The sequence below is a fragment of the Trematomus bernacchii genome, unplaced genomic scaffold (genome assembly GCF_902827165.1).
Source record: "Trematomus bernacchii unplaced genomic scaffold, fTreBer1.1, whole genome shotgun sequence".
In the NCBI taxonomy this organism is placed as follows: Eukaryota; Metazoa; Chordata; class Actinopteri; order Perciformes; family Nototheniidae; genus Trematomus; species Trematomus bernacchii.
Window position 1 is genome coordinate 18582414 of NW_022987593.1, and position 25451 is coordinate 18607864.

The 25451-nt window shown below is 39.5% G+C and overlaps 1 protein-coding gene across 1 annotated transcript; it reads right to left on the minus strand.

The window, feature by feature from the left end:
- Positions 1-1154: 1154 nt before the first annotated feature.
- Positions 1155-4041, minus strand: LOC117481997 (carcinoembryonic antigen-related cell adhesion molecule 1-like). Its single transcript, XM_034129942.1, has 7 exons — positions 3645-4041; positions 2701-3028; positions 2357-2367; positions 2215-2314; positions 2054-2114; positions 1570-1745; positions 1155-1475 (listed from the first exon to the last, which is right to left on the minus strand). The coding sequence occupies exons 1-7, from the start codon at positions 3943-3945 to the stop codon at positions 1409-1411; spliced, it is 1044 nt and encodes a 347-aa protein (XP_033985833.1). The 5' UTR covers positions 3946-4041; the 3' UTR covers positions 1155-1408.
- Positions 4042-25451: the final 21410 nt, after the last annotated feature.

Sequence of the window (25451 nt, forward strand, 5' to 3'; positions counted from 1 at the left end):
ATGGATGCAAAATAACACAAACAAGTAGTTGTTGATATTTCAGTCTAGACAAGAAGAGGAACATTGTAAAGAAATATTATTTGAATAAAGTTGATAAATGTACAAAACAATGGAAATGGTTTGTTATCAGTAAATTATAGCTCTTTAGTAATATCTACATTTTCCAACAAGCCAGCAGTTAGGGATCAGATTTCTTGTTGCAACATCTCTACATTTTGGAATTTCTTTTGGCAAAAATCATGTTACAAAATAAATATATACAATTGATTACATTAAAGGTGGGGTAGGTAAGTTTGAGAAACCGGCTCGAGATACACTTTTTGTTATATTCCATGGAATGCTCTTAACATCCCGATAGCAATGAATATCTGAAGTGCTTTGACAAAAAATCCATAAAAAATGTCATCTGTGGAAGCTGTAGTACTGTAAAAAGCACGACCAATCATCTGAGCCGGCCCCGGCTAAACTAACTGGATGGCCTACCTGCCTGTCAGCCTTCCATCTGTGCACAAACTTATCTCGTGCCCTCATTGGTCATGTGCGCGTTTGTGTGTGTGTTGGAGGAGGGGCTCTGTAAGGAAGTGGCAGATTTCTTCCGGCTGTGGCTGCGTCTCAGGTCGGTTATTTTCATTTCCTCGCTCGTCGGTCCTCGGTATCACCGGAAGTTGATTTGTCTGCGCCATCTTGAGTAGCGTCCCATGGCGCTTATTTCTGCCGGAGGACCGAGGAGCGAGGAGCGATAACCGAGGAACCACCAGACCATCCTCCGGTGAAATCCTCAGCCACTCTCCCCGCCCCCTTACTGTGTATCGCTCACTGATTGGACGATGCAGCGCATGCACTGATCTGATGCTTCTTGACATGAGAGCAGTTTCCCAGCGGAGTGAAGAAAATACATGAAACTCACGAGAGTCACTCCTCAGTTTATACTGTGTTTTGTTTCAATTAATGCATCATTCAGTTACAAGTATGTGATATATCTGAACAACAAAGTGGTGAAAAATTATTTTATTCATTTATTGGAAACTTTTTCATGATCGCTTTTTTCGTTTATACATTTTAAGAATGGCGTTTATCTTTTTTGAGAATGAGTTCTTATTTTATTTTATTTATTTGGGTCTACAACAGATGATACAAATGTATATGTCAGTAAATGTGTACTAACAGAGCGCACTCGAGCTGGTTTCTCCTAAATTACCTACCCCACCTTTAAGTTTTGAAACACTTAATACAATCTTTACAGTTAAGCCATTCAGATTAATAAAAACTAGGCTGAGAACTCATCGCCTCATTCTTGGAAAGGTCCACCCTGAGAAATGTATTTAAAAAATCCATATTACCCTGTGTACATAGAAATGTGATTGTAAAAAACTGAAGTATCATCCTTCAAAAGCAACGCCTGCTGTGTTCAGTGGGATTTGTTGACCGTGCTGTACAATGCACATGAATACTCTTCAGAGTCCTGACCTCTGGTCCTGAGAGATAAATGAAGTATTTTTTAGTGGTAATAATAATGCAAAGGGAATTAAATGATATATGAATAATGTTCCTGTGTGAGGATCTGCTCACCTCGGGGCAGCACTGCTGAACTTGACGGCAGCGTACTCCGGGACTTCCTGTTGCTCCGTGTGTCTGAGGGGCTGAGCTGCTCTCATGTTGGAGTAAAGAGGGTCTGCCCGGTTGTTGGAGAAGTGAACGCTGGAATACTGAAGGTCCTCCTGCTGCTCCGGCTGATCAGGTACACACTGCAGGGAGGAAAACACTTTCAGTTACACATTTTTACATTAATAGATATTTCATTTACAGAGAAATGGACCCAGGACAGAAAAGGCCAAAGCAACAGCAGCTGTGGTAATGATGGAAAGGACAAAAGGTAGGAACACTTCTGGATGTATGATGTTTATAGAAGGATGTCAAAAGAGCAGCAAGTGGTCCTCTTCTGTCAGATACATTTTCTAGAAGCACTTAAAGACCATGAAATACTCCTCAGTATAAATTGAATGTAACATGTTTTATTTTGTACTAGATTGATGACATAAGTATCTATTCTCACCTCTTCCCCATTGTCCGCTCTCTCTTCAATCTCAGACAAATCCCTGGAAGCCTTCTTTCTTCTGGTTAGGAAAGTTTATTAATAAATAAAATGTTTTAGTTCTGACAAACTGACTTTCATTGATTTACGAAACAACAATTAAGAGAAACAGATCTGCTCACCTGATCCACAGGAAGACAGAGAGATAAATGACAGCCAGGAGAACAACAGAGATTGTTACAGCAGCTGGTAGTAGCTTCCATGATCCTGAGAAACAGTGATCTACAGAGAACAGATGGTTAATACAGCAGTGTTTACAAGTACCCCTAGGGGCACTTTGGAGTATAGCAGGGGGGGTGTGAGACTTTATTTTCAACCTTCCTATTCCTAGACTAATGATACTATCATTTGTTTTTAAAATAATGTAAAAAAAAAAGCACTTGTTCAAGTGCTGAAACAAATGGAAACACATTTATGAGATTGTTAGTTTTATGATGAGCGATTGAGTATACACAACTCTCACTCACACAGTACACAGGGAATGACTGCACCCCATATATAATCTGGACCCTCAGGATAATTATATCCTTATGTCATAGACAGAAAACAACCCCTATCCCGAACCGGAAAGGTACATTTGAACACGCACTCCTTTTTCAGCCTCCTACCAAGACAATGTGACTGAAAACAAACAAGCTGATAAGTGTGTGTGGTAGTAGATGAACGCATAAAACGTACCTGCCACAACAGTCAGATGTAAGGTGGAGTTGCTACGTCCTAACTTGTTCTGGGCTTCACAGAAATAACTCCCACTGTGTTCAGCTCTGAAGTCAGTGATGTTGAAGATCTGTCCTGAAGCTTTTGGAGGGTCTTCATTCTCCTTGTACCAGGTGTAGTTAGCTGCTGGGTTAGCATCACTGCTACAGGTCAGAGTCACTGAACTGCCCTCCTCTATCTCACCAGAGAGTGTTGACAAGGAAGGAATCCTCGGAGCATCTGGAGGAGATGTGTTAACAGTAAATATTAAGAATGTGTTGCTCACTAGATTAGCTCAAAGGGTATCTACATTATTGAACGCTGAATGAACTGTAGCTGCATTTAGGACTTTGAACATGGTTTGACAAAATGCTTGTTGGACGGATTTAATCTTTGTCCAAAAGGTGAATAGAATTTAAGTTGTATTATGTTAATGAATTAATATGTACTGTAAATAATTGTTCATGGGTATTTCTGAATCATTATTAGTCATAATAAAGTAATGATCTGTCATTGGTTAAATGCCGTTTTGTGTATCACTTAATCAAGTCACAACTATGAAGTGAGTCATGGAATTTAAGGATTTAGAGATAGCCTTGTAAAGTTAATAACAGTAAATATTAGTTAAATATAACAATATTTAACAGTCGTTTCTCAATGATGTCATCATTAGCAACTCTATAAAATGTGATTAGAAGTTACTGCCAGTTCACTTTTCGTTACACACTTGTTCCCTGGATCCCATGTAATGTAAAGCAAGCTGAGCTGAAGAAAGTAGTGATGATAAGTAACATCTTCTCTTGAAACAACTAGACAGATATAAGCTTGTTATCTTTTAATAAACTGTCTAACTCACATTTTACGTCAATAAAGGTGTTTGCAGATGGCCTCCTCCCCAGCTTGTTCTCAGCTCTACAGAAATACTCTCCAGAGTCAGAGGACTGGATGGAGCTGAAGACAAATTGTGTTCCTTCACTGAGAAGAGGAATGTTTGCTTTTCCATTCTTCTTGTACCAGGTGTATGTAGCTGCTGGGTTAGCATCACTGCTACAGGTCAGAGTCACTGAACTGCCCTCCTCTATCTCAGCAGAAGGACTCACTGACACAGAGGGAAGCTTTGGAGCATCTGGAGGAGAAGTGTTTAAAGTTATTAACATGGAAGGTTAGACATAACGGCAACTTGCAAATGTCCAGAGACAAAAAGCAGGAAACGTTTTTCACAAACACAATGCAAAACATTTTAAAGCTTTGGAGCATCTGGAGGAGATAACATGAACACATTTCACATTTAATTCCACGGTGGAAGATATTTTAATGAGTAATAGTTTAATAAAACACAGAGTGGGTGGTTAACTTGATTCCATCCTTTATCAGAAATCTAAACACTTTGAGGGATTTTAGTATATTTGACCTATTTTAAAATCAAACAGAAAACCTAGAGCCCTGGTTCAGTGTCTTTGCACACTGCCATGTCTGCTGGCGACCTCTGGTGGGTGAATAGATACATGAGTGCAATGATGATATATGTTATACTGTATGTTTATGTTATTATGTTAGTGGAAGACTTTGAGTAAACTCACACACTGAAGGAGAGGGGAAGTCCTCATATCCCTTCAAAGCACAGGAATAACTGTCTGCTGACTCATATCTGAAGTCTGCATAAGGAGATGTGTCTTCCTTCACTTCCTGTCTGTTCTTAAACCAGATGTAGGAAGTTTGACCAGGTGGACAACTGCTGAGACACTGAAGGAGAGTAGACGAGTGTGGCACCTCCACCTGGAGATCTGAATAAAGGTGGAATTGAAAAATAAAGAAAACATCAATCATGTTTATGTAAAGAAATTAAAATAAAATGTTAAACGTTTTAGGAATACATTTTCAGATACAGTACCTGTGATGAACAAAGTGACTCCAGAGGCCTGAACTACGAAGCTGGATTTTCACTTAGCCGGCTGACTTCAGGGAAATCTCGGGCTTTCCGGTCCTACGACGCTGATTCTCTTTTTAGCAGGCTAGATTTCCATGGTAACTTATGCTGAGCGGCTAACCTGCTCCGGAGCAGGTTAGGTGGCAGGCTAAGAGATCAACTCAGTGAATGCACCGCCTGCTGACCAATCAGAGCTCCGTGTGCGGAGTTTAAAGCGATCAATTCATATTACAGGATAGAGGAAATACAGAAAAACTGCCGTTGCAGGAAAGACGGCCGGCAAAAATCAACTGACTGTGTGAACGTGAAAATTAATAGAATATCCCCTCCTATCTTCAGAGCAATCTGACTATTATAATATTAGCGTTAAGAAAGCTTACTTAAATATCTGCCACGACATAAGTAACCGGATCAAAGTAACATTAAGTACAGTCCGCGGCACTGTGAGTGCAGACGTAGATGTGTCCCATTATCATTCATATCATATCACATCATAATGTATCATATATTTCCTTATTTGAGTCAGCTTCTTGAGCCGTATCTGGCCGTGCAACACTCACAGTGTCACATACTGTATGCAGAAGTATTATTTTAAGCAACACATTAAGTTGACGAAACACTCGAGTCAAATGTAATTAAAGTCAGATCGTGTCTTAGACGGGGCAGTGATATCATAAACCTGTTAATGTACGCATTCAAACACTTTCTCTTTTACCAGCTGTATTCACCTTGCAGGTGCAGCTATGTGGCTTTGATCCTGGATAAAGTGTTTAAGTCATGGATGTTTAAAGTTTAACGTCTTCATATTTGACTAATATTAAAGTTAACTTTTCATTCAGGAAGTATGACGCTGCGCTGTCAGTACGCTTGTCCATGTTTGAGATTGGTCGAATGCTCCAAATACCACCCCTTTCATGTGAACGCGCACCTAACTAGATAGGACACGGCTGGCTTGAGCGATCCACTTGATAACCAGCGTCGTAGTACAGTTTAGCGAGAGCGCGTATGTTTTGGATTGGGCCAACCGGCTAACTCAAACATATCCAGGTTAGGTTGAACCAGCTTCGTAGTACAGGCCTCTGGTTGACCAATATATTTATCTTTATTTGTTATGATCCTGAACTTGTACTCAGCTGAGTCGCTCTCTCTCAGGTTTCTGATTCTCAGAGTGCATCTGTTGTTTTCATAGAGATTCTCTACACGACCTGCATACTCTGAGACTGTGGTCACATCTACAAGTTCACCACCTTTCCATTTAGTAAACCAGAATGTTTTCTGTACTGTGTTAACAAGGCCACTTATTCTAGATGGGTATGTGTAGCTGCATCTTATCTCCACTGTTGATCCTTTCACTGCACAGATCTCAGTGGAAGAGTGAGTCACTCCCCAGCCATCCTGACCCTGAACCACTGAAACACAGAGCACATCAGAAACTAGAATCAAAGTTAATCTATAAATTGTTAAACAATACTGTCAACAAACAATTTGAAAATAAACATTTTACAAACTTTACTGGGATAGAGCAGAAAAACACATGAATTCTTTCTAAGGCACTTTTAAACTGGTATCAATGATACTTTCTTATTTCTTAATTAAACCAGGTAGAACAGAAGTCCACACAAAAAAGTTTATGCTCAGTTTTATAGTCAGGCCAAAGGAAGATTGGAAAATGCCTTCATATAAATGAACAGTGAATGATTAGCGATCATATTAATTAGAATAGTGTCTGATTCTCTGAACAGTTCCCTCTCTGTTCGCTCTGTGGTCAGGTTGCTGCTGAGGTAAGTGTGAACAATAACAATAAATGCAGAGCACTGAGGTGAGAGCAGCTTCTGTCTGATATACAGATAAGAAAAAGAAGAAGACTGCTTTAAACTCAGAGTGTGAATATAACACTGAGGTCAGAGAGGAGAGAAGGAACTAGAAGGGTTTGGTGCAGAGGTATGATCGATAAGAGTTGAGTCAATATGTTATGACTAAGAATAAGAATATCTCTCTAAATCACTTAAACTTAGTAAAAACAGAGCTGGAGATTCTTGAAGTCGTCTTAAGAAAAAAACAAAGCAAAATGTTTTCACAGAGAGAGGATGGAACAGTTATGCATACACTATATTCTCTTTTTAACACTGGTAAAAGTGATAAGCAAACTGATATTGTATGCAGATGATTGGAGCAAAGGACAGTGGCAACGCACGACAAGATCTTCAGAATATCCATCAAAAAAACTAGTAACGTCTTTGAGTTTCTACAATTCTACACAATTACATTTAAAATGTTTCTGCTAGGTTTGCCTTTTACACAAATCCATCCCACTTATTCCCACATGTGACCTGATTTTACAAGTCCCACATTTTCCCAGAATCCCCTCTGTTCATGTGATGAATGTAAGTGTAGATGTACAGTACCTGACACAGAGAGCAGGAAGACAACTAATCCACTCGCTGCTGCAGTTAGACTCATAGCTGCTCCTCTCATCTCTGTGAGACTATAAAACATGTCAGATTAAATAATGTTCACAGGAGGTATACAGAATCATTACATCAAGAAACTGTTTCTACTTACAGTGAAGGAGGAACCATGTGTTGAAAGATGCCTCTCCTCTGTCACCAATGAGCAGAAGACGGATATCAGGCTGTTAAGAGACTAGATTTACTTCCTCTTTAGACGATTAATATGCATGATGAGCCAAATGCCAGTAAACACCCACTACACAAAAAAGTAATGTTTTTTAACAAAGTATAAACTTTTCTTATACAAAATAAACTATGGTTTTAACTTGTTTTGCTGCCGATATACCACTGAAACAAGAAAAGAGCATTCAAATGAAGAAGAGAATAACAGTTGATCTCTATGAGCACTGAGGACGTCACACAGTCTGCAGGTGTAGTGAAGGAACAGGAATGCATTAACCTGTGAAACCACGAGGCAGTTTAACTGAACAGGATGAAGAGAACCAAATTAATTATAAGAGAGAATGGAAAATGCCATATATTTTCTCTTGGTTAGTTTCTTCTCTGCTCTCTCTGCGGTCAGGTTGCTTCTGTTTCAGAGAAATGCAGAACATTGAGACGTGAGAAACTCACATGCCTGTTAGTGTGAACCCAACATGAACACACACATCACACTCATAATCAAGTGGACTGGAAGGAATCAGACACACAATGGTCCGGTAATTATTGTTGGAGCTATTGATTGATTTAACATGTTGAAGTTTCCTTCATAATTCACTCGTTTATTCTTCTTTCTAGTAGCATCCCTCGTAGCAAGAGTATATTTATCCTATTTTAAAATCAAACAGAAAACCTAGAGCCCTGGTTCAGTGTCTTTGGACTCTGGTGGGTAAATAGATAAATGAGTGCATTGATGATATTTACATTTACTTTCATTTGATTTAATTTGTTTATTTATTTGTGTTTACATTAATTAAGATTTGGTGTATTTTGTTGTTTTTCCTTTGTTTATCTTTCTGCACCAAACGTGGCAGAACCCTAACCTTTTGTATTGTGCCGGACAGGTGCTGTGGGCCTGAGGCCGCAGACTCCCTGGTGGGAGCAGTGGTGTTCTTCACGTGTCCGTTTTGTGTGGTGTGCAGTGTCACGGGTGATTTAGTTTGGACCCCTTACTCCCCTTTATGTTAACTGCCGCTGTGGTAAGTCCCAGCCCTGTCCTTTCCCCCAAAGTGTGGATTTTATTGAAATGTATTGTGTCTGGTGTTTTTAGATAACAATCTGTGTAACTGTCACGTTTGAAGGGACAAAATCGTAACATCTTCACGTCTCCCAGCGTGGTAAATCGTCACATTTTCAGGTCTTGCTGTGATACCGGGTTGATTTTATAAATAAAGTAGCCTTTGATATTAACCCTTAAACTGTCTCTGCCTGTGTTGTACACAAACCTGATTGTCCTTGTGGAGGAAACTTCTGTGTAGTAATGCATGGAGTCACCGACTCAGGAAGGAAACACGGTGAGAGTTGGAGCTTTGATGTCAAACACTGATGGGTTTATTCAGAGTATTCGGCCGGAGGATTCACATCACAAATCAAAGAGTCAGAGGTTCTGACCACACGGTAGAGTTGCCACGTCAATTCTGCCGAACCTCTCTCTATGTTAGACCTTTTAACAGGTTCACAGAGAATCAACATCTCTGAAGGAGTAGACTAAACACTGAATCATCTGCGTCCAACGCTCATGGCCTCAAGGATTTCACATCCGAGAGCCCACAAACACCGATAAAGAAATGCTTCAGTGTTCTCACAACAATTACCCTGCGTGCCAGTCAAGTTGACCGGTCTCACACTGGTGACAACAACACATATGGCACCAAGGCCTTTCCTTAAAGGAAATAACACGTGTCAGAGTAAAAGGTTAGATATCTAGAAGAATTATTCCTTAACAGTTCCCCTCTTTTTATCATTTTTGATAACCTTAAAACATTAGTCTAATAATTCTGGTCAATACTTAAATCAATAGGCGTCTTCAGATTCACCTTACATTCAATTACATCACAAAGTAGAATAAGATTGAAACATTCAATCACAGTGATTGATACAGGCAATCATAATAGGAAAAAGTATCTCTCATCAGTGTTTGGAGCATCTTTTGTCAATAAATACAATAATGAACACACATAAAAACACAGATACATAATAGCAAAATATTTGTTTTAAACTAATATCTTTTATCATTTAAACCATTAGTTAATGTCATTTATCAAACTATAAAATCAAAACCAGAAACAGCTTAAAGATTTGCTTTAAGGCAATCACTAGTCAAAAGCATTTAAAATTTAGGATCATAAGAGATCCAGCTAAGGCATAAATTCACAGTGGTGATTTGATCAATCTGTAATCCACAAAGTTGCAGTGTCCTCAATTTTAGGATTACTTTACGTTTACTTCATTACGCTTCAGTCAAGAGTAAGGCACTTAGTCTTAGTAAAATCAATACATTCATTTTAGTCAAGTACATTGTTCAAAATCTGAAAAGGAAAAGTTAGGCAAATATTCAAAGACTTTTGTAAAAACCTGGAAAGGAAAGATTAAACATTCTTAAAACTTTAATTCATACATTTGTAAATGCTACAACTGATCTGTACCAAATTAAGTCTATCACTTATCCTTATTAGCCATACTTACCTGAAAATCTACTTATGGTACTTGGAAAGGGTTCTTCTGTGTTTATCTAATGTTGAATATAGAATATCAATTTCTTTAAATTATACTTCTCTAATTTGAGGATCAAATATGCTACATAATTGTTATATCAATTATTATAAATATTTGTTTTGGGCCAAAACTGAAATTAATCCAGTGTACTTGAAACATCATGTTAGGTCTGTCTGTGCATGGGTAATACATTACAGAGTAGTGTTGTTAAGCCTGATTGCTGGATGATTAAGGATATTAACATTATCTGTTATAATATTAGAAATACCTTATTATTCAATACTTTATAATCTGAAATTATTTATTTATTAATTTTGTTTAGTGTGAAAGTGTAATCTGATTTTACAAAATATATTTATCACCACTATTTAACACATGTCTGGTCATTGGAAATATAAAAACCAATCATTAATTGTACATCTTTAAACATCTGGTCATTCAATTCAAAGTTCATCTTTGTACGAGAGCTGGAAGAACATGTCCGTCAGGCTTCCTGACTCGTTCTCCTCCTCCCTTTATGACACCGAGTGTCTGGTGTGTAAAGGCATCCTGATACTGTAGATTAGCACTGAGGTGCTGATTGGCTCAAACTCTTCTTCATCAGAGCGCCATATTTCAACCCCCCAATTGCTCTGCTTTTGTGTGGCTCATTCAGTGAGCACTGTAGCTGATCCCCCAGTGAGACGGAGGCTCATCTGCCAGTATTCCTTCTGCTATCTGCTTGAGCAGACTCCTCCAAGAAACATGGAACCTTGTATTATAGAAGCCTCTGAAGCCCTCGCTCGTCCTGCAGGGTTGTCTGCTAGAGCCCACCAAGCAGAAAGATGAAGAGAAGAACCCCCTCTCAGCAGAAAGGTGAAGAGAAGCATCCCATCTCGAACGACCTCGTGCTTCCTTGCACGTGGCTGGGGGTGCTCTCTGCACCCGGAGAGTGTGACCCTCTCTCTCTGACCCTTGGCCTTGAGAGCTGTCCTAGTTATTGGGTTAACACTTGATAGGGATGTTTTTCTGAGTGAAGACAACTCAAAGTAATGGATTAGCACATTATCATTTAATTACAAAAATAGGATAGGCCCCTCAGAATGATTTGGGAGCCTTCCTGACACATGCACATTATCATTTTGAAGGTTTGTGTTAGTCATTGAACATGCAAGAATCATATACTCATCAGTCCTTAGCAGAGAAATGTTATTGTAAGTTAAAGGTGAGCTTGTCCCTGTGGATATAACCCCTTCTCAATGATTCTAAATGCATATTAATTCACCATTTACCTTTTGATAAAATATTAGTTTATCAGAAATATTTTGTCTCTTCCATAAAACATAGGTTTGAGAAATAAATTACCCAATATAAAATAATTTACTCAATATAATTGACTCTTCCCTCCCTTTTCTTACATATGGTACATATGAAATAATAACTTAGGAGTCTATTTAAACATGGTATAGTTTATAATCTATTAATCGAGAAGACTCAGTATCACCTGTGTGCAGCTTACAAAAACCCATTGTGAGAAACATATATTACGCAGGAAATTGATACATTTGTTGAAAAACAAAGCATATCTGATTTGGGAGGAAAAGTTTCATCCCTTTAACATCTGAGTTATTACTGATGGCATAGCATGAATGATACTGGGTGTCTGAGGGTGTCATTACTGAGAAATGTCAAACAAAATCAAAACCTTACATTTGAAAACAGGTTTGCATTCCTCCACTTAAGGTGACGTTATCATTGGAAACAATAAACGCTAATTGTTTTGATGTAGAATCTATATATTGAATCGTTAGAGCAGAACAGAATGGTTGTATTGTAGCCTGAGTTTTGTGCAGCCTTTAGTTTTACCAGGTGGAAACATTGTCTATATAATGTGAATACATGTAGAACTAGACATTAAGAGACCCCTGACATTAGGCCTATTTGAAACAATAGTAGGGGCTTTTACCAGCTCGCCCACTTACAGGCATCCTCTGCATAGCAGTATGAATAGCCTTAAAAACAACCCACTCTGCGGTAACGAGAGTCATGTATCTGAACCAAATGCCCTAAGTGAAGCCGTTAGTCTCATCTGACTGACCCAAGGGTTGGTGCTGGTGTGACAGGGAGGCTTCCAAGTGTTCATAGCAGATGTCATGCTTTCAGGTCATGGCTCAGTGGGGGGGAGCAGACCCATGTGAGACAGTATCAACGGCTGTAATGTTCAGTTTGAGGAGTGTCATTCTCTCTGGGAGCAGGAAATGGTGTCCATTCAGACCAGACCATTAATGTCATGTAGAGCAGCCATAGCATCTCTGTGACTGCCCTCAGCCGGACTGCAGCAGGGCAGAACTGGGTGACTTTTAGTGAAGCCGTCCAAGGCCATAGACAAAATGGAACCACGTACTAACAAAAGGGACACAAGGTCATCAATGTCTCTCTTTACCTTTGGCCTAATTGTAAAACAAATTAGTGGAAGAAATGTGGAACACTAATCCATCATCATGTGACATTTAGAGTTAATTTAAATAATTACTTATGGGTTGAAGTCAAATTAACATTAACATTAGAACTAAAGTCAGTCAAAATTGGACGTGCACGGATCAGAATCTAATCAATACACCATTTTCCCAGCTCTGTAATGAAAAGGATATCAAGATGAGGTACATTACAGGAGTGTTAAAACATCCACACATGCACACTTATCTTATTCTAGTAGAGATTAGAGGACAGGTCTAATGTTGTGAACAAAATGATCAAGTCAAGTTATTTTATTTATTTTATCTTATGTACCACATTTAATTTAATAATTAATCTTAAATTACTAATAACTTTAAAGAAAGCAACAATTTACAATGTGGATAAGGTGAATACTTATCCAAAGTGTGTGGGTGTGTGTGGGTGTGTGTGGGTGTGTGGGTGTGTGTGTGTGTGTGAACAGCTTGTCTGCCCAAGGTTAAAACATTTGGGACAGCAGTGAGAATGTTATGAGAAACAATTTGTTGCTTCGACTGAACTCGAAAGAAGCTGAGATTAGAACATTTGAAATAAATCAAAACACTTGTACATTAATTAAATACATTTGACATTTAGCTTGAGCTGGGTTCAATACTTTCTTTATGGTATTTAAATTGGGCTCAAGTAGAACCTTTACATGGATTTGGCTTGCAACACAAAGTGATACCGATCTCTGTCTGTTATGATTTGAAAGTCTCATGATTTAAAGTGTAGGGCTGTGAAGGAGAGGCCCTTGGAAAACAACCTCTACTTCTTTGTTAACTGTAATTACTTATTGTAAAGAGATTGCAACATTATACTTTTTAAAGAATTGCTCAATTCATTTAACACATTTATTATGCACACTGTAATGAAAACGTCAACAAATATACTGATCCTGGCTTAACCAGCGACCTTTACTCTTTTGTTCATAAACTCGGTTTCAGAGAACTTGTCAGTAGTTTAACAACTATTAGAATTTTAGTAATGTCTATGGAGAGCAATTGGTTGATACGAGAAATCATTTGAAGCAGTTTAATAAAGAATGTTAAACTATATTTAAAACTGTAATTAAACTTCAACTTATATTAATTATCTGAATCCAGTGGCCAGTTGGAATAGATAATCAACAAAGTTTCCATTTTGCAGCAACAGCGCAAAAGGTTTCAACAATCATTTGTATTATGTCTGAGTCAAGTTCTGTCTTATCAGCTTTGTTTCGGAATGTGTTCAATACATTACGTTTTTTTCATTATTACCAAACAATACATAGATTTAAGAATAAATGAAACAAATAATACAATATTGACCTAAAACAGCAGACAGATTTTGCCACCCTGACCTCCTCAGGCAGGTCTTTACGACCAGCAGTGATGCCTCTGAGGGTCTCAGGGTGCAGGACGGGGCATAGGGTTTATAAAAGGTCACAAACATATCTTAACATACCAGCAATACAATTTAAGAATGTATTCTTAAAGTAATATAATCTTCTCTTCTTCTTACACCTACAGCGCACACCCTGAACAGTGTGCTCCTTGTTTACATTTCCTCTGCACATTCAGATGCAGCGCACACCCTGAACAGTGTGCTTCTTGTTTACATTTCCTCTGCACACTCAGATGCAGGACATAAAACACTCTTTTGCTATTTATTTTCATTTTGCAGCACATCTATACTACCAGAATTTTGCAAAACACTATATATTATTTATCTTTCTCAAGTCATTTACTTTTGGTGAGTTAACTAAAGCTTAGTTTATTTTACCCTGGCTATGGACTGATTCATTATTAGTTGTTACAAAACATGCACAAGACGGCGGTTAGACAAACCAATATAGACCCCTGATACAAACAATCAGACAAACAAACATGATGAACTCATAATAAACACCAGCGTGACAGCAAAAGTTCATCCAGCTCAATTTAGTCCGGATTAAAGAGGTTTCAGAGGGGGTAGGGACTATTATGATCTCTCCCAATGGGAATCCAGTGGGGTACCTTGACTCGTACCTCCACCCTTGTATACAAGTCCTTAGATCGGTGCCTGAAGACCGTCCAAGAGCAATAACTAGCTTATCCTCTTGCGACTCCACTATCCCTGCTTTAGTGGTGCTATGCCCCCCCGATCGGGGCACATAGACTTTTTTCCTCTACCCTTTCTATCCGAAACCACACAGTTAACTGTAGTCCTACTCGACCAGCCTACACACCTCCCATCATGCTCATCCCAACGATGAAACACAGTTTTGCTCTACACTTGCATACCACGGCCCACCCATGATCAATTAGCCTATCATTTTATGTATGCACCCCGGACCGACATCAGCTCCTCAGCAATGTAGGGTGCCTGTCGCATCAGGTAATGCACGCACCTCGCACTTGCCAGCACATCGTAAATGGCCACAAGCCACGAGAGTGCTTTTAAACAGTCTCTTTTTTAATAGAGACGGCGGTGGTGTGAGTTAAAGCTATAGACAAAAGCTGTGATTTTCTCCCTCTGAGTTCACTTCACCAGCTCATGCAGATACGGGGAGGCATTTGACACACATTCCCCGGAGCTGCAGCAGCTGGAGCCGTGTGTTTTTTTTAGAGGCGCTGGGGGTAATATCTATGGCTGCTTTAGTTAACTGCTAGTGTTGGCCGCTGAAACCCCCGGAATCTCGGCGATTTGTTCATTACAAATCTCTATTTTGATTTCACACAGAAGTTCCACTTTACTGCTGCCCTCATTAAGGTTTTTTTTAAACATCTCCGTGTATGCCTGCACGGCACATACGTCCAAGCATCACACACAGAGGGAACCAGCCAGGACAGAGTCCCTGGATGATCCCCTGGGGTTACTAGCCCCAAATGTTCATTAACCAAAACGAAACGCAGCCGCTTAGCTTCACAGATAATTTTAGGATACCGTCAATCACAGATTCTGGTAAGGCAATGTCCAAATGTAGATTTGAAATCACACTTACCAGTCTCTGAAGATATGTTGGTATCCTGCCGACAACGCCAATTTGTGGAGGAAACTTCTGTGTAGTAATGCATGGAGTCACCGACTCAGGAAGGAGACACGGTGAGAGTTGGAGCTTTGATGTCAAACACTGATGGGTTTATTCAGAGTATTCGGCCGGAGGATTCACATCACAAATCAAAGAGTCAGAGGTTCTGACCACACGGTAGAGTTGCCACGTCAATTCTGCCGAACCTCTCTCTATGTTAGACCTTTTAACAGGTTCACAGAGAATCAACATCTCTGAAGGAGTAGACTAAACACTGAATCATCTGCGTCCAACGCTCATGGCCTCAAGGATTTCACATCCGAGAGCCCACAAACACCGATAAAGAAATGCTTCAGTGTTCTCACAACAATTACCCTGCGTGCCAGTCAAGTTGACCGGTCACACACTGGTGACAACAACACATATGGCACCAAGGCCTTTCCTTAAAGGAAATAACACGTGTCAGAGTAAAAGGTTAGATATCTAGAAGAATTATTCCTTAACAGTCCTTAAAAGTATAATACCTTAGTTTTAGTAATTTTCTGGGGGCGAAACTCCCCCAGATGGCGTTGTCAGCAACCGACCTCTTACACCTAGCCGCACCACCCTGCCACACATAGTAACGCACCGAGAGAAAACCGACACAGTTTCACACAGTAACACAGCAACACACAGACAGGTACACACAGCAACACACACAGACAGACACTCAGGTCACACAAAGCAGACAGTGAGGTAAATACATTTGTTGAAACTCATCACAGGAAGTGACAGTCCAAATATTTACTTCTGTTCAGAAAAACACAACCAGAGTCCTTTAGAAACAATGGAATTAAGATAAGATAAGATAAGACTTTATTTATCCCGAAGGAAATTGTTATGCCAGAGTTACAAAAATACAATAAACACAGCAGCATAATAATAAAACTGTACATTCAAAGTGCAGTAAAAAGAGCAATTAAATATCTACAGGAAACAGAGACGGTCACATAATTAATGTAAACATTAACAGTAAGCCACGGTATCTTTCCAACTTTACCAAACCTCCATTCTTACAAACAAAACGGTTACCTCGATCTGGACATACCGGCTATAACTTGATCTTCATTTCTGAACGACAGCCCATCATTCGGATGTGGCTGAGAGGAAGAGCTGTTGTCTTTGAGTCAGAAGAAGCCAAGTTATCGTGTTGATTTAACCTAGTGTGTATTGTGCTGCTTGTTAAATGTGTGTGTTATCTCACTGCTACAGTGGAGAAGAGCTTCAAATCAAAGACCTCAAACCTGTTAGAAATCCCATCCATTACACTCCTGTTACTGAGTTTTAGGTAGAAGCAAAACCTTTAATAGCAACACCATTTTTGACGCTAATAAACATTTATATCTGGCTCTTGAGGGCTCTGAAGAGAAGTGTACTTCTTGCGCCAAATCCATCAATAAAAGTCAATCAAAGTTTATTTATTCAGCCCAATATGACAAATTGTACTTTTGTCTCAGGGGGCTTTGAGGTTAATACAGAACATGAATATGCTGGAAATTCCCGGTGCTGTAAGCTTTTAAAAATACTCATTGAAGAGAGAAGTGTTTCTCCTTGCACTGTGTACAACTTGACACAAAGCTTCCAAATAAAAGGGGGACTGGTCAGAGGAAGTGAAATTAAATATGATAGCAGCTCAAAGATATTGTTAAAGACACTTGTTGAAACTGAAAGTAAGTTTGTTATAAAGGTTGTCGTATCCACAGAATACAAGGCGACCAAGCAGAACAACATTGTGTGAAACACAGGGACAGAAATTAATAAATGTATAAATGTAAGTGAAAATAAATATAAAAAATACATTAAATATATATAATAATGTGTGTTCTGTATTATTCTCAACTTTCATTTTTTAATGTACACATTCATTTCAGTATTTATTATTATTTTTTTATTATTCCTGTATTTATTTCCACATTTATTTATTTCTCGGTTTTTTTCCACATTTATTTATTCTTGTATTTTTGTATTCCTGTATTTATCATGTATTAACCTCTTAAGCCCTGAGCCTGTTTTTCAGGTCTCAGGCTCGAAAATGACATTCCCAGAACAAATGACCATATCTTCCCTTCTAAAAGGGTTAAATTAATAATCATTTTTCTCAAAGTAATGACAAACCTGTGAGTTGGATGTAGAAAAGTCAGAATCAATATAGATGTTTTTTATTTTAAAGAAAATTCAGATTTTACATAGTAAAAAACTGTAAATTATAGTGTCCGTCCAACAATTCTTTTTTACTTATAGTGAAAACTACCCTTGGATGATGGGTTAGTAGACTAAAAGCTTTAGGAATCCAAAGTACAACATATAATAAGTACCCTGTATCAAGATTGATGCAAAACAAGTGAAATTTGACCTTTTTAGAGAGATTTAGCCAAAAAACCCCACTTCTGGGGTCATTTGGGTGGATTTGACCTATCTCTGGCCCCCCTTGCTCGATTTTGATGAATGAAATCTCTTTATAACCGCAAGAGCCAATGGAATCGAGGGAAAGTTATATACACACCAAAACGTTAACAAATAAGGAGTGAGAGTGACGCGTTACCAAAACCGGAAGCTGCATACACTCTGGTGGCTACCATTAGCAGCTAACTTTTCCGCTCCGATTTTTACATAAAAAATGGAATTATGGATTATAAATAATTTTTTCAAAGGCACAGGTACATTATCAACCTATGGATCAACAGTTGTAGATTTTTTTTTTTTTCGTTTTAATGCCATTGAAGACGTCTTTTGACCTAATTGACAGCTACGGTGAGACGATCTGCCGTAAAAGCTCCGTAAAGGTACGTGTTGTGATGTCTGTGTTTGCTTCCCCTGTCGCAAGTTCGGATCGCTCAGTGATGATACTATACCTAAATAATCAGTGGAGTCTCAGCTTTAATCGGCTATATTGTATGTGCAGCTACGATAAGTAATAAGGGTATCTTTATCTTGAATTGTGTGCCGCAGTGCGTTAGAATTTTTTCGCTCAGGGGTCATTTAGACCCTTCTTATGAGACTTGTGTTTTGTTTTGGTAAAAATGGTTCATATCTTCAGTTAGCTGAGATTCTTCCCGTTAATCTCGTGCTACACATTAATAGTTTCATAAATGTTAAGAAGCCCTGAGACATTATCTCGAAAACAAAACGGTGGGAGGGGTCCAATGGGGGGACCGCCGTGCTTAAGAGGTTAATGTGTTTATTTATTTTATACTTATGCCATGTTCTGTCCTCAATACCTGTGTGCTCGTTGTGTGCATACAGGTACAGATTCACTCTAAATCACATCACAACAAGACCTGTAGTTTGGCATTCATTGTTTTAAAACCACACTGCCGGTCTAGAGGTTTATGCATTTGGGTTTTCATGCAGGTGTTCGAGGTTCAACACCCAGGAGAGGAACATCTTTAATCTTCTGCTGTGCTGATGTTAAATCTGGAGAAATGGTTTCCACCACTTTTTCTAATAAGATTTAATTCCAGATTCAAAGGTTTTATTGTCATATGCACATAAGCTACAGTGTAGAGTTGGCAATGAAATTATTCTGACCTGAGTTCCTCCAACAATGCAACATATATAATAAAATACAAAAACACAAAATACAAAACAAAATAAAAAGTAGTGCAAAAAGTCTAAATACATGTCAATAGATTGTGGAGAAAGCACGTTTTTTAAGAATGTCTGGTCTGGTGGAAAGACTTTATAAAAGTGTGAGAAACAGTAAAATCCAGAGGGAGGCAGTGATGCAACACTGTGGAAGCAAACAGCCGTAAAACACCACAGAAGAAGAAGAGGAAGTGCTTTTATTTTGAAAGGAGTCTGTGTTCCCAGCGTGCATTGTGCTTACTCGCAAACATGGTGGATACATGAATAGAAGAAGCTGTTAATGGTTAAAAATCCGTATTAAACTTCTTATTAATTCATGATTTGAAGCACCAGGAATTCAACATGTCATTACCCTGAAACAAACTCGGTTCAAGTCGGATAAATAAGTGAGTGTCACCTGAATAACTGCTGTGGGTTGAACATGATTCAGTAAAACATGCTAATGTCAACTGTAAATAATGCACTGTTAGACCAACATGTGAGTGTGAACTCATAGCTGCTCCTCTCATCTCTGTGAGACTATAAAACATGTCAGATTAAATAATGTTCACAGGAGGTATACAGAATCATTACATCCATAAACTGTTTCTACTTACAGTGAAGGAGGAACGATGTGTTTAAAGATAACTTTCCTCTGTAGCAATGAGCAGAAGACGGATATCAGGCTGTTACGGAGCGTCCACACAGCAGCGTTAAAAAAATCTTCCAACGCTTCTGCCCATTCACTTTGAATGGGGTGACGTCACTTTGCCTCACTTTTCGCCGAACTGCATTGTGGGCAGCAGAGCGGAGATTTTCAGGATTTTCAGGATTCAAAAGTTGAGCAATGTTCAACTTTTTAAGCTGAGGTGGAAGCGTCAGCCAATCAAATCCCGTTTATGCAAATCTGACAGTTCAAGCGCTAGCCAATCAAACCGCGTGTATGCTGGGAGAGACATACCGCAGGTCATTTCCTCATATTCCAAAAAATGGAGGAGAAATTAGCGGTAGCGAATCACCCGGTGCTTTATGACCAGTCCCTATTTACCTACCGGGATACAAACCGGAGGAGCCAGGCATGGAGGGAGGTGGCAGAGACAGTGGTAGGTTTTCGCCTGTTTGGGGAGTTTATATCCAGTTTACTTCGGGCTTTTTTGCTTCGTATGTCGGGGGCGGGAGATTCATGTGATTGGTTGTTGGTCGCGTTGCTCGCAAAAAAAATCCCCAAGTTTCAGATACGCCCACCTCCAAGATTTTTTTAACGCTGCTGTGTGGACGCTCCGTTAGAAGACTAGATTTCCTTCCTGTTTAGATTATTAATATGCATGACGAGCCAAATGCCAGTTAACACCCGCTACTCAGTAAAGTAATGTTTTTTAACAAAATATAAACTTTTCTTAAATAAGAAAACTATGGTTAAAGACCCGTTTTGCTGCTTAGCTACTGACTGCTTACACACTACTGACTGCTGCTTATATACTACTGACTGCTTATACACTACTGACTGCTTATACACTACTGACTGCTTATATACTACTGACTGCTTATACACTACTGACTGCTTATATACTACTGACTGCTTATATACTACTGACTGCTTATACACTACTGACTGCTTATATACTACTGACTGCTTATACTACTGACTGCTTATATACTACTGACTGCTTATATACTACTGACTGACTGCTGCTTATATATACTACTGACTGCTGCTTTTATATACTACTGACTGCTGCTTATACACTACTGACTGCTTACATACTACTGACTGCTTATACACTACTGCAGGCATCCTCAAAGTCCGGACTCCGGTCCGGATCCGGACCGAACCACAACTCTCTCTGGACTCTGAGCATATTATACTTTTCATATGTATTATCTGTATTATCTGTGTTATCTGTGAGACATCGCCACAACGCAACGAGTCAAAATTCTCCGCTATGTCCACTGCAAACAGCGCTCTGCATGTACGACTGTTCCACTGTCTGTGTGTGTCTGTCAACGCATTGGTCCAATCACATTCAGCATCCCGTCAGCATTTTTTCCCCCCACCAACAGTCTGCGAATCAGAGGCACAGTAGGGCGGGTCTTCGCGGAATGCAGGTGGGAAAAATGCGTGTGTGTTTAAAAAAAAAAAAGTCAGAGCGAGAGTTAACAGCTCATCTAGTTGCATCTGTACTGTAGCTAGTAGCCTAGTTTCACCTACCGGGGTGGCATGGGGTGGCAACTGCCACCCTAAAAATAGGCCTTGCCACCCCAGCTGCCACCCCAGTTGGCAGCTTTGTTTTGAAAGTACAGTTGTGGCTCATCTGACATTTATGAGAGAAAGTCTCTAATGTCCGAGTGCAAGTGAATGCAGCACAAGACGCACGCCTTGTAACCCCTCCCCCGGCCCTGGCGCGAGCGTGGAAATATGATTGCCGGCGATTTCATTTGAACGGTACGGCGCAAAACGAGAAGCATTCGGACCCAAGTACTGAAGGAATGAGGTATTTGCGGTCTACAATGACAGAGAAGAGACTGTCAAGTTTGGCTGTACTCAGCATTGAATCAAAACGCACTAAAGCTTTGGATCTTAATCAGTTTGTGAGGCGTTTTGCTGAACAAAATGGTAATCGCCGCATTCAGCTGTAATAGACATGTCAACTTGATGCTCTGCTCACGGATGAGCATACAAAACTGTTAAGATGATGACTTTACGTGTGTAAATATATTTTTTTCTTTGTGGGGTCTGCCCCCAAAAAACAGTTTTAAGTCCTGAGAAAGTCAAATAAGACGGTGTGTAAAACTACACTGCCCACTGCCCAGACAAAAAGAAATAACCACTTTGATTAACTAGGCCAGTAGGTAAGGACATTCCACTGGATAATAACTGAAGTATAAAAGAATGCATGACTGAAGTGATGGAGACCATGTTTGAAGGCAAACAAAAAGAGGAAATAACAGGTCAAATCAAGCAAATCCCCCTCTCAGATTCCACAGCAACCAGAAGAACATAAATACTGGCTGGTGATTTGATTAATCAGCTTTGTGATGGAATAAAAAATGCACAATGCAATAATGGGAATGCTGAATGAAAGAGGGTGCAGCTGCCTTTATTCATAACTGTGCAGCTCACACTGCGACTCTGAGGGATCAAGCACAGACACAATAACAATGAAAACTGCTGCATACAGATTATTTTTGTTTTTGCAACCTCGTGTTAAGAATCTTGTTGCAACTGTTTAAAAGTTTGAATGACCGTAATAAACGGACCTTTGTCTTATTGAAAACATTTTTTTGGACCTTTAAGATTTGTATTTGAGTACCCCTGCACTACTGACTGCTTATATACTACTGACTGCTTATATACAACTGACTGCTTACATACTACTGACTACTTATACACTACTGACTGCTTATATACTACTGACTGCTTACATACTACTGACTACTTATATACTACTGACTGCTTATATACTACTGACTGCTTATATACTACTGACTGCTTATATACTACTGACTGCTTATATACTAATGACTCAGGGAGGTGGATGACCCGAGGGTAAGGCAGAGGCAGAGAAGGTCTCGAAACAGAAAAGGACCTTTATTGAAGGTCGTCTTGATATACAGCGTACAAACCAGAACTCACTCCTTAGTAATCTCAAAGAACCCACAAAACAAACAGAAAAAACAGAACTTAAATACATGCATAACGAATCAAAGGACAAGACAGAGCTAGGCAGAGCAGGAAAAACACAATGGTACCCGGTGAACAGAATCAAAAATCAAAAAGGAGGGAAAACACAGAGACAGGAAGCAGTCACAGACATAAGACAGGGGGTGAACACTTTTGAAAATGAAACAGGAAAACAGACAGACCGTCACAAAGGGGGAAATAAGTGTTTTAGTTTGGGTGAACTGACCCTTTAAAGCAGACGGTGGAGGGAGCTCTCTGAGTGATGAAGCCTGAATGTGTCTCACTTAAGATCCTCCACTAGAGGACAGTGAAACATCAGATACTGAATCAGGACCCTGAGACACATTCTAACATCCATCAGTGACTGTTTTGACAAATGTAAATGCATATTTAGTTTTTAAAGATCAAATGAGTGAAACCTATTGCCATTTTAGTCTTTTAGCATTAGAGGTAATTTACTGTATAGTAGACTTACACTTCACAACGAGGACCAACATCTTTGACACATTGGAGAGCAACTCTTTAAAACGTGTTTTACTGGAATAACGACTCATAATCAGGGCGTTGCTCAAGCTTTTCCAAATTGGACATTTTTCTTTAGCATTTTCCACTCCTCAACAATATGTCAGTTAAACTTTTATTACAGGTATTTGTGTTCATTGAGCACTGAGGAAATGTAAGAGGAAGGGGTAAGGCTGGTCTGGAGGACCTACTGTAATCCAGGCAGGATATAGGAGTGCTGGGTTTAGTAGTGAACTTTCCTTATAGAAGTGCTCTGGATATTCTATACTATATTCTCACCTTATCTTTGGCTACCAATGAGACACATATGACTCCAACTTGACTGCACTTGTGGTCAAGTTACAGGGGTACTGACCATGTTTAGTAGATGAAAAGGAGTGGCAGGACCTTCAACACTTCCAGACCTCTATGCATCAAACTCTGAACTCCGTTTCCAGGACACTTTTTTGAATCTGTGAAGACGGTAAATATAGAAATGTTGGTGAGGAGGTCCGTGTTCATATTATGGACCAAACATGGATTTAAACATCTCCGACATTAAATGGAGAGCCAGCCAGGAGAGTGCTTGGTCTCTTATGGCGCAGTTCCACTACAGCGCGGAGCTCGCTTTAAGCGTGCCGTGTCGTGCTGTACCCGTTTTTGGTTGCGCTTCCACTAGGCCTAGTTACGGCCCGGCCCGGCCCGGGGCCACTTTTTCACCTCTTTTCTGGCCCGACAAAATTGTGGTTCTATCGGGGCCAACAAACAGGGCTGAGTCGGGCTGAGTATGCTAAACTAGAGAGAGGAGCGCTGGCAAGAGGGCTCCAACTACAACAAGATGGACATATTTGACCGTGATTTAATTGTAATACACGTTTCAAAATGATGCCGAAGTAACAACATACTGATACCGGTTAGTAAAAACCATGAATTAATGCTTTGACAAGTCTGCAGACAGACGGCAGGCGAAAAACCTTTTAAAATTCGTGTTTTTCTAGATGGAGATTGGCTAAGCTAACGCAGTATATGCTCCGACCGTCCACACTCACAACAACGGCCTATACAGACATAAATAAAGCAGCGACTGTATTCACCATGACACAGGCAGTCTGTGGTGTGTACTTGTTTAACTTTTGTCGAGTTTCTGAACATATATAAGGAGCTGTGAGCTCTGAGTGCTAACAGCTAACGGCTGTGTTGTGTTTTCTGGAGTTCTCATTGAAGATGACGTCACGGCTCCGCCTACACTGCGTTACTATAGTAACTACCCCAGTTCCTAAACTGTAATGGAAGCGCAGCATGAAGTGAGTCGGCCCTGTTAAGGCCCAACGCGGCCAAGCCGTACCGAGCCGTACCGAGCGTGGCCGAGGCCGACCGTGTAGTGGAAATGCGGCATTTGTGTATGGGAACTTAGTCTCAGGCGTTTTTCTGTCTGGTCTGAATAAAGAAGCGCCCAGAAAGTACATAGAACTTGATGAAAGTTAACACCAGATTAACTAGAAATAGATGAAGGGAGACAGAAAGAGAAGATGTATGGTGCAGGAATAAAGTGAAGGAACGGACAATTAAGGAATGAAGGGTCAAGGGAAGGAGGGATGAAGGGATTTAGGGATCAAGGGTTCAGGGAGGGATGAAAGGATGAATGGATATGGGGATGAACGATTGAGGGATAGAGGGTTGGGGTGATAAAAGGGAAAGGAAGGGTGGACTAAACAAATATATAAAATATGACTAAAAGCATTTTCCACAAGTTTTGACAAAAAGGCAAATAATTTAAATTGATTCTCAGTTGAAAACTCTGTCTGTGGATCTTCATATCAGAAACATCCCAGATCATTATGAACACTGTGGCTCCTTTCCTTCTAGTGACACATCAGAATCAGGTTTATTACCAGGTAGGTTTACACGTACGAGGAATTTGACTTGATGTCATGGTGCATACATAAAAAATAACATGAACAAATATTAGAAATAATCAAAAATATAGTAAAACAATATTGCAGTATTTACATAGAAATAGAATAGAATAAAAAGGAATAAAATATGGAGTAAAATTCGGCAGTAATAAAAAAAAGAAAATAATGACATATATGGGAGATATACAAAAGCAACACTACTTTGATTTTTCTTTGTATTGCTAGCTAATAATTAAACATTATATACCGCAAATTAATGAAAAGTGAATCAGAAATCGGAAATCTAGAGATTTTAGAACGTGATCTTTTCCAAACACTCGTCCGATGGTCCTTCACTTGTTGTAGAGCTGGCTGTTGATTTATTCTGATTTGAATCTTACACAGTAACATCTAACAAGGTCTTCT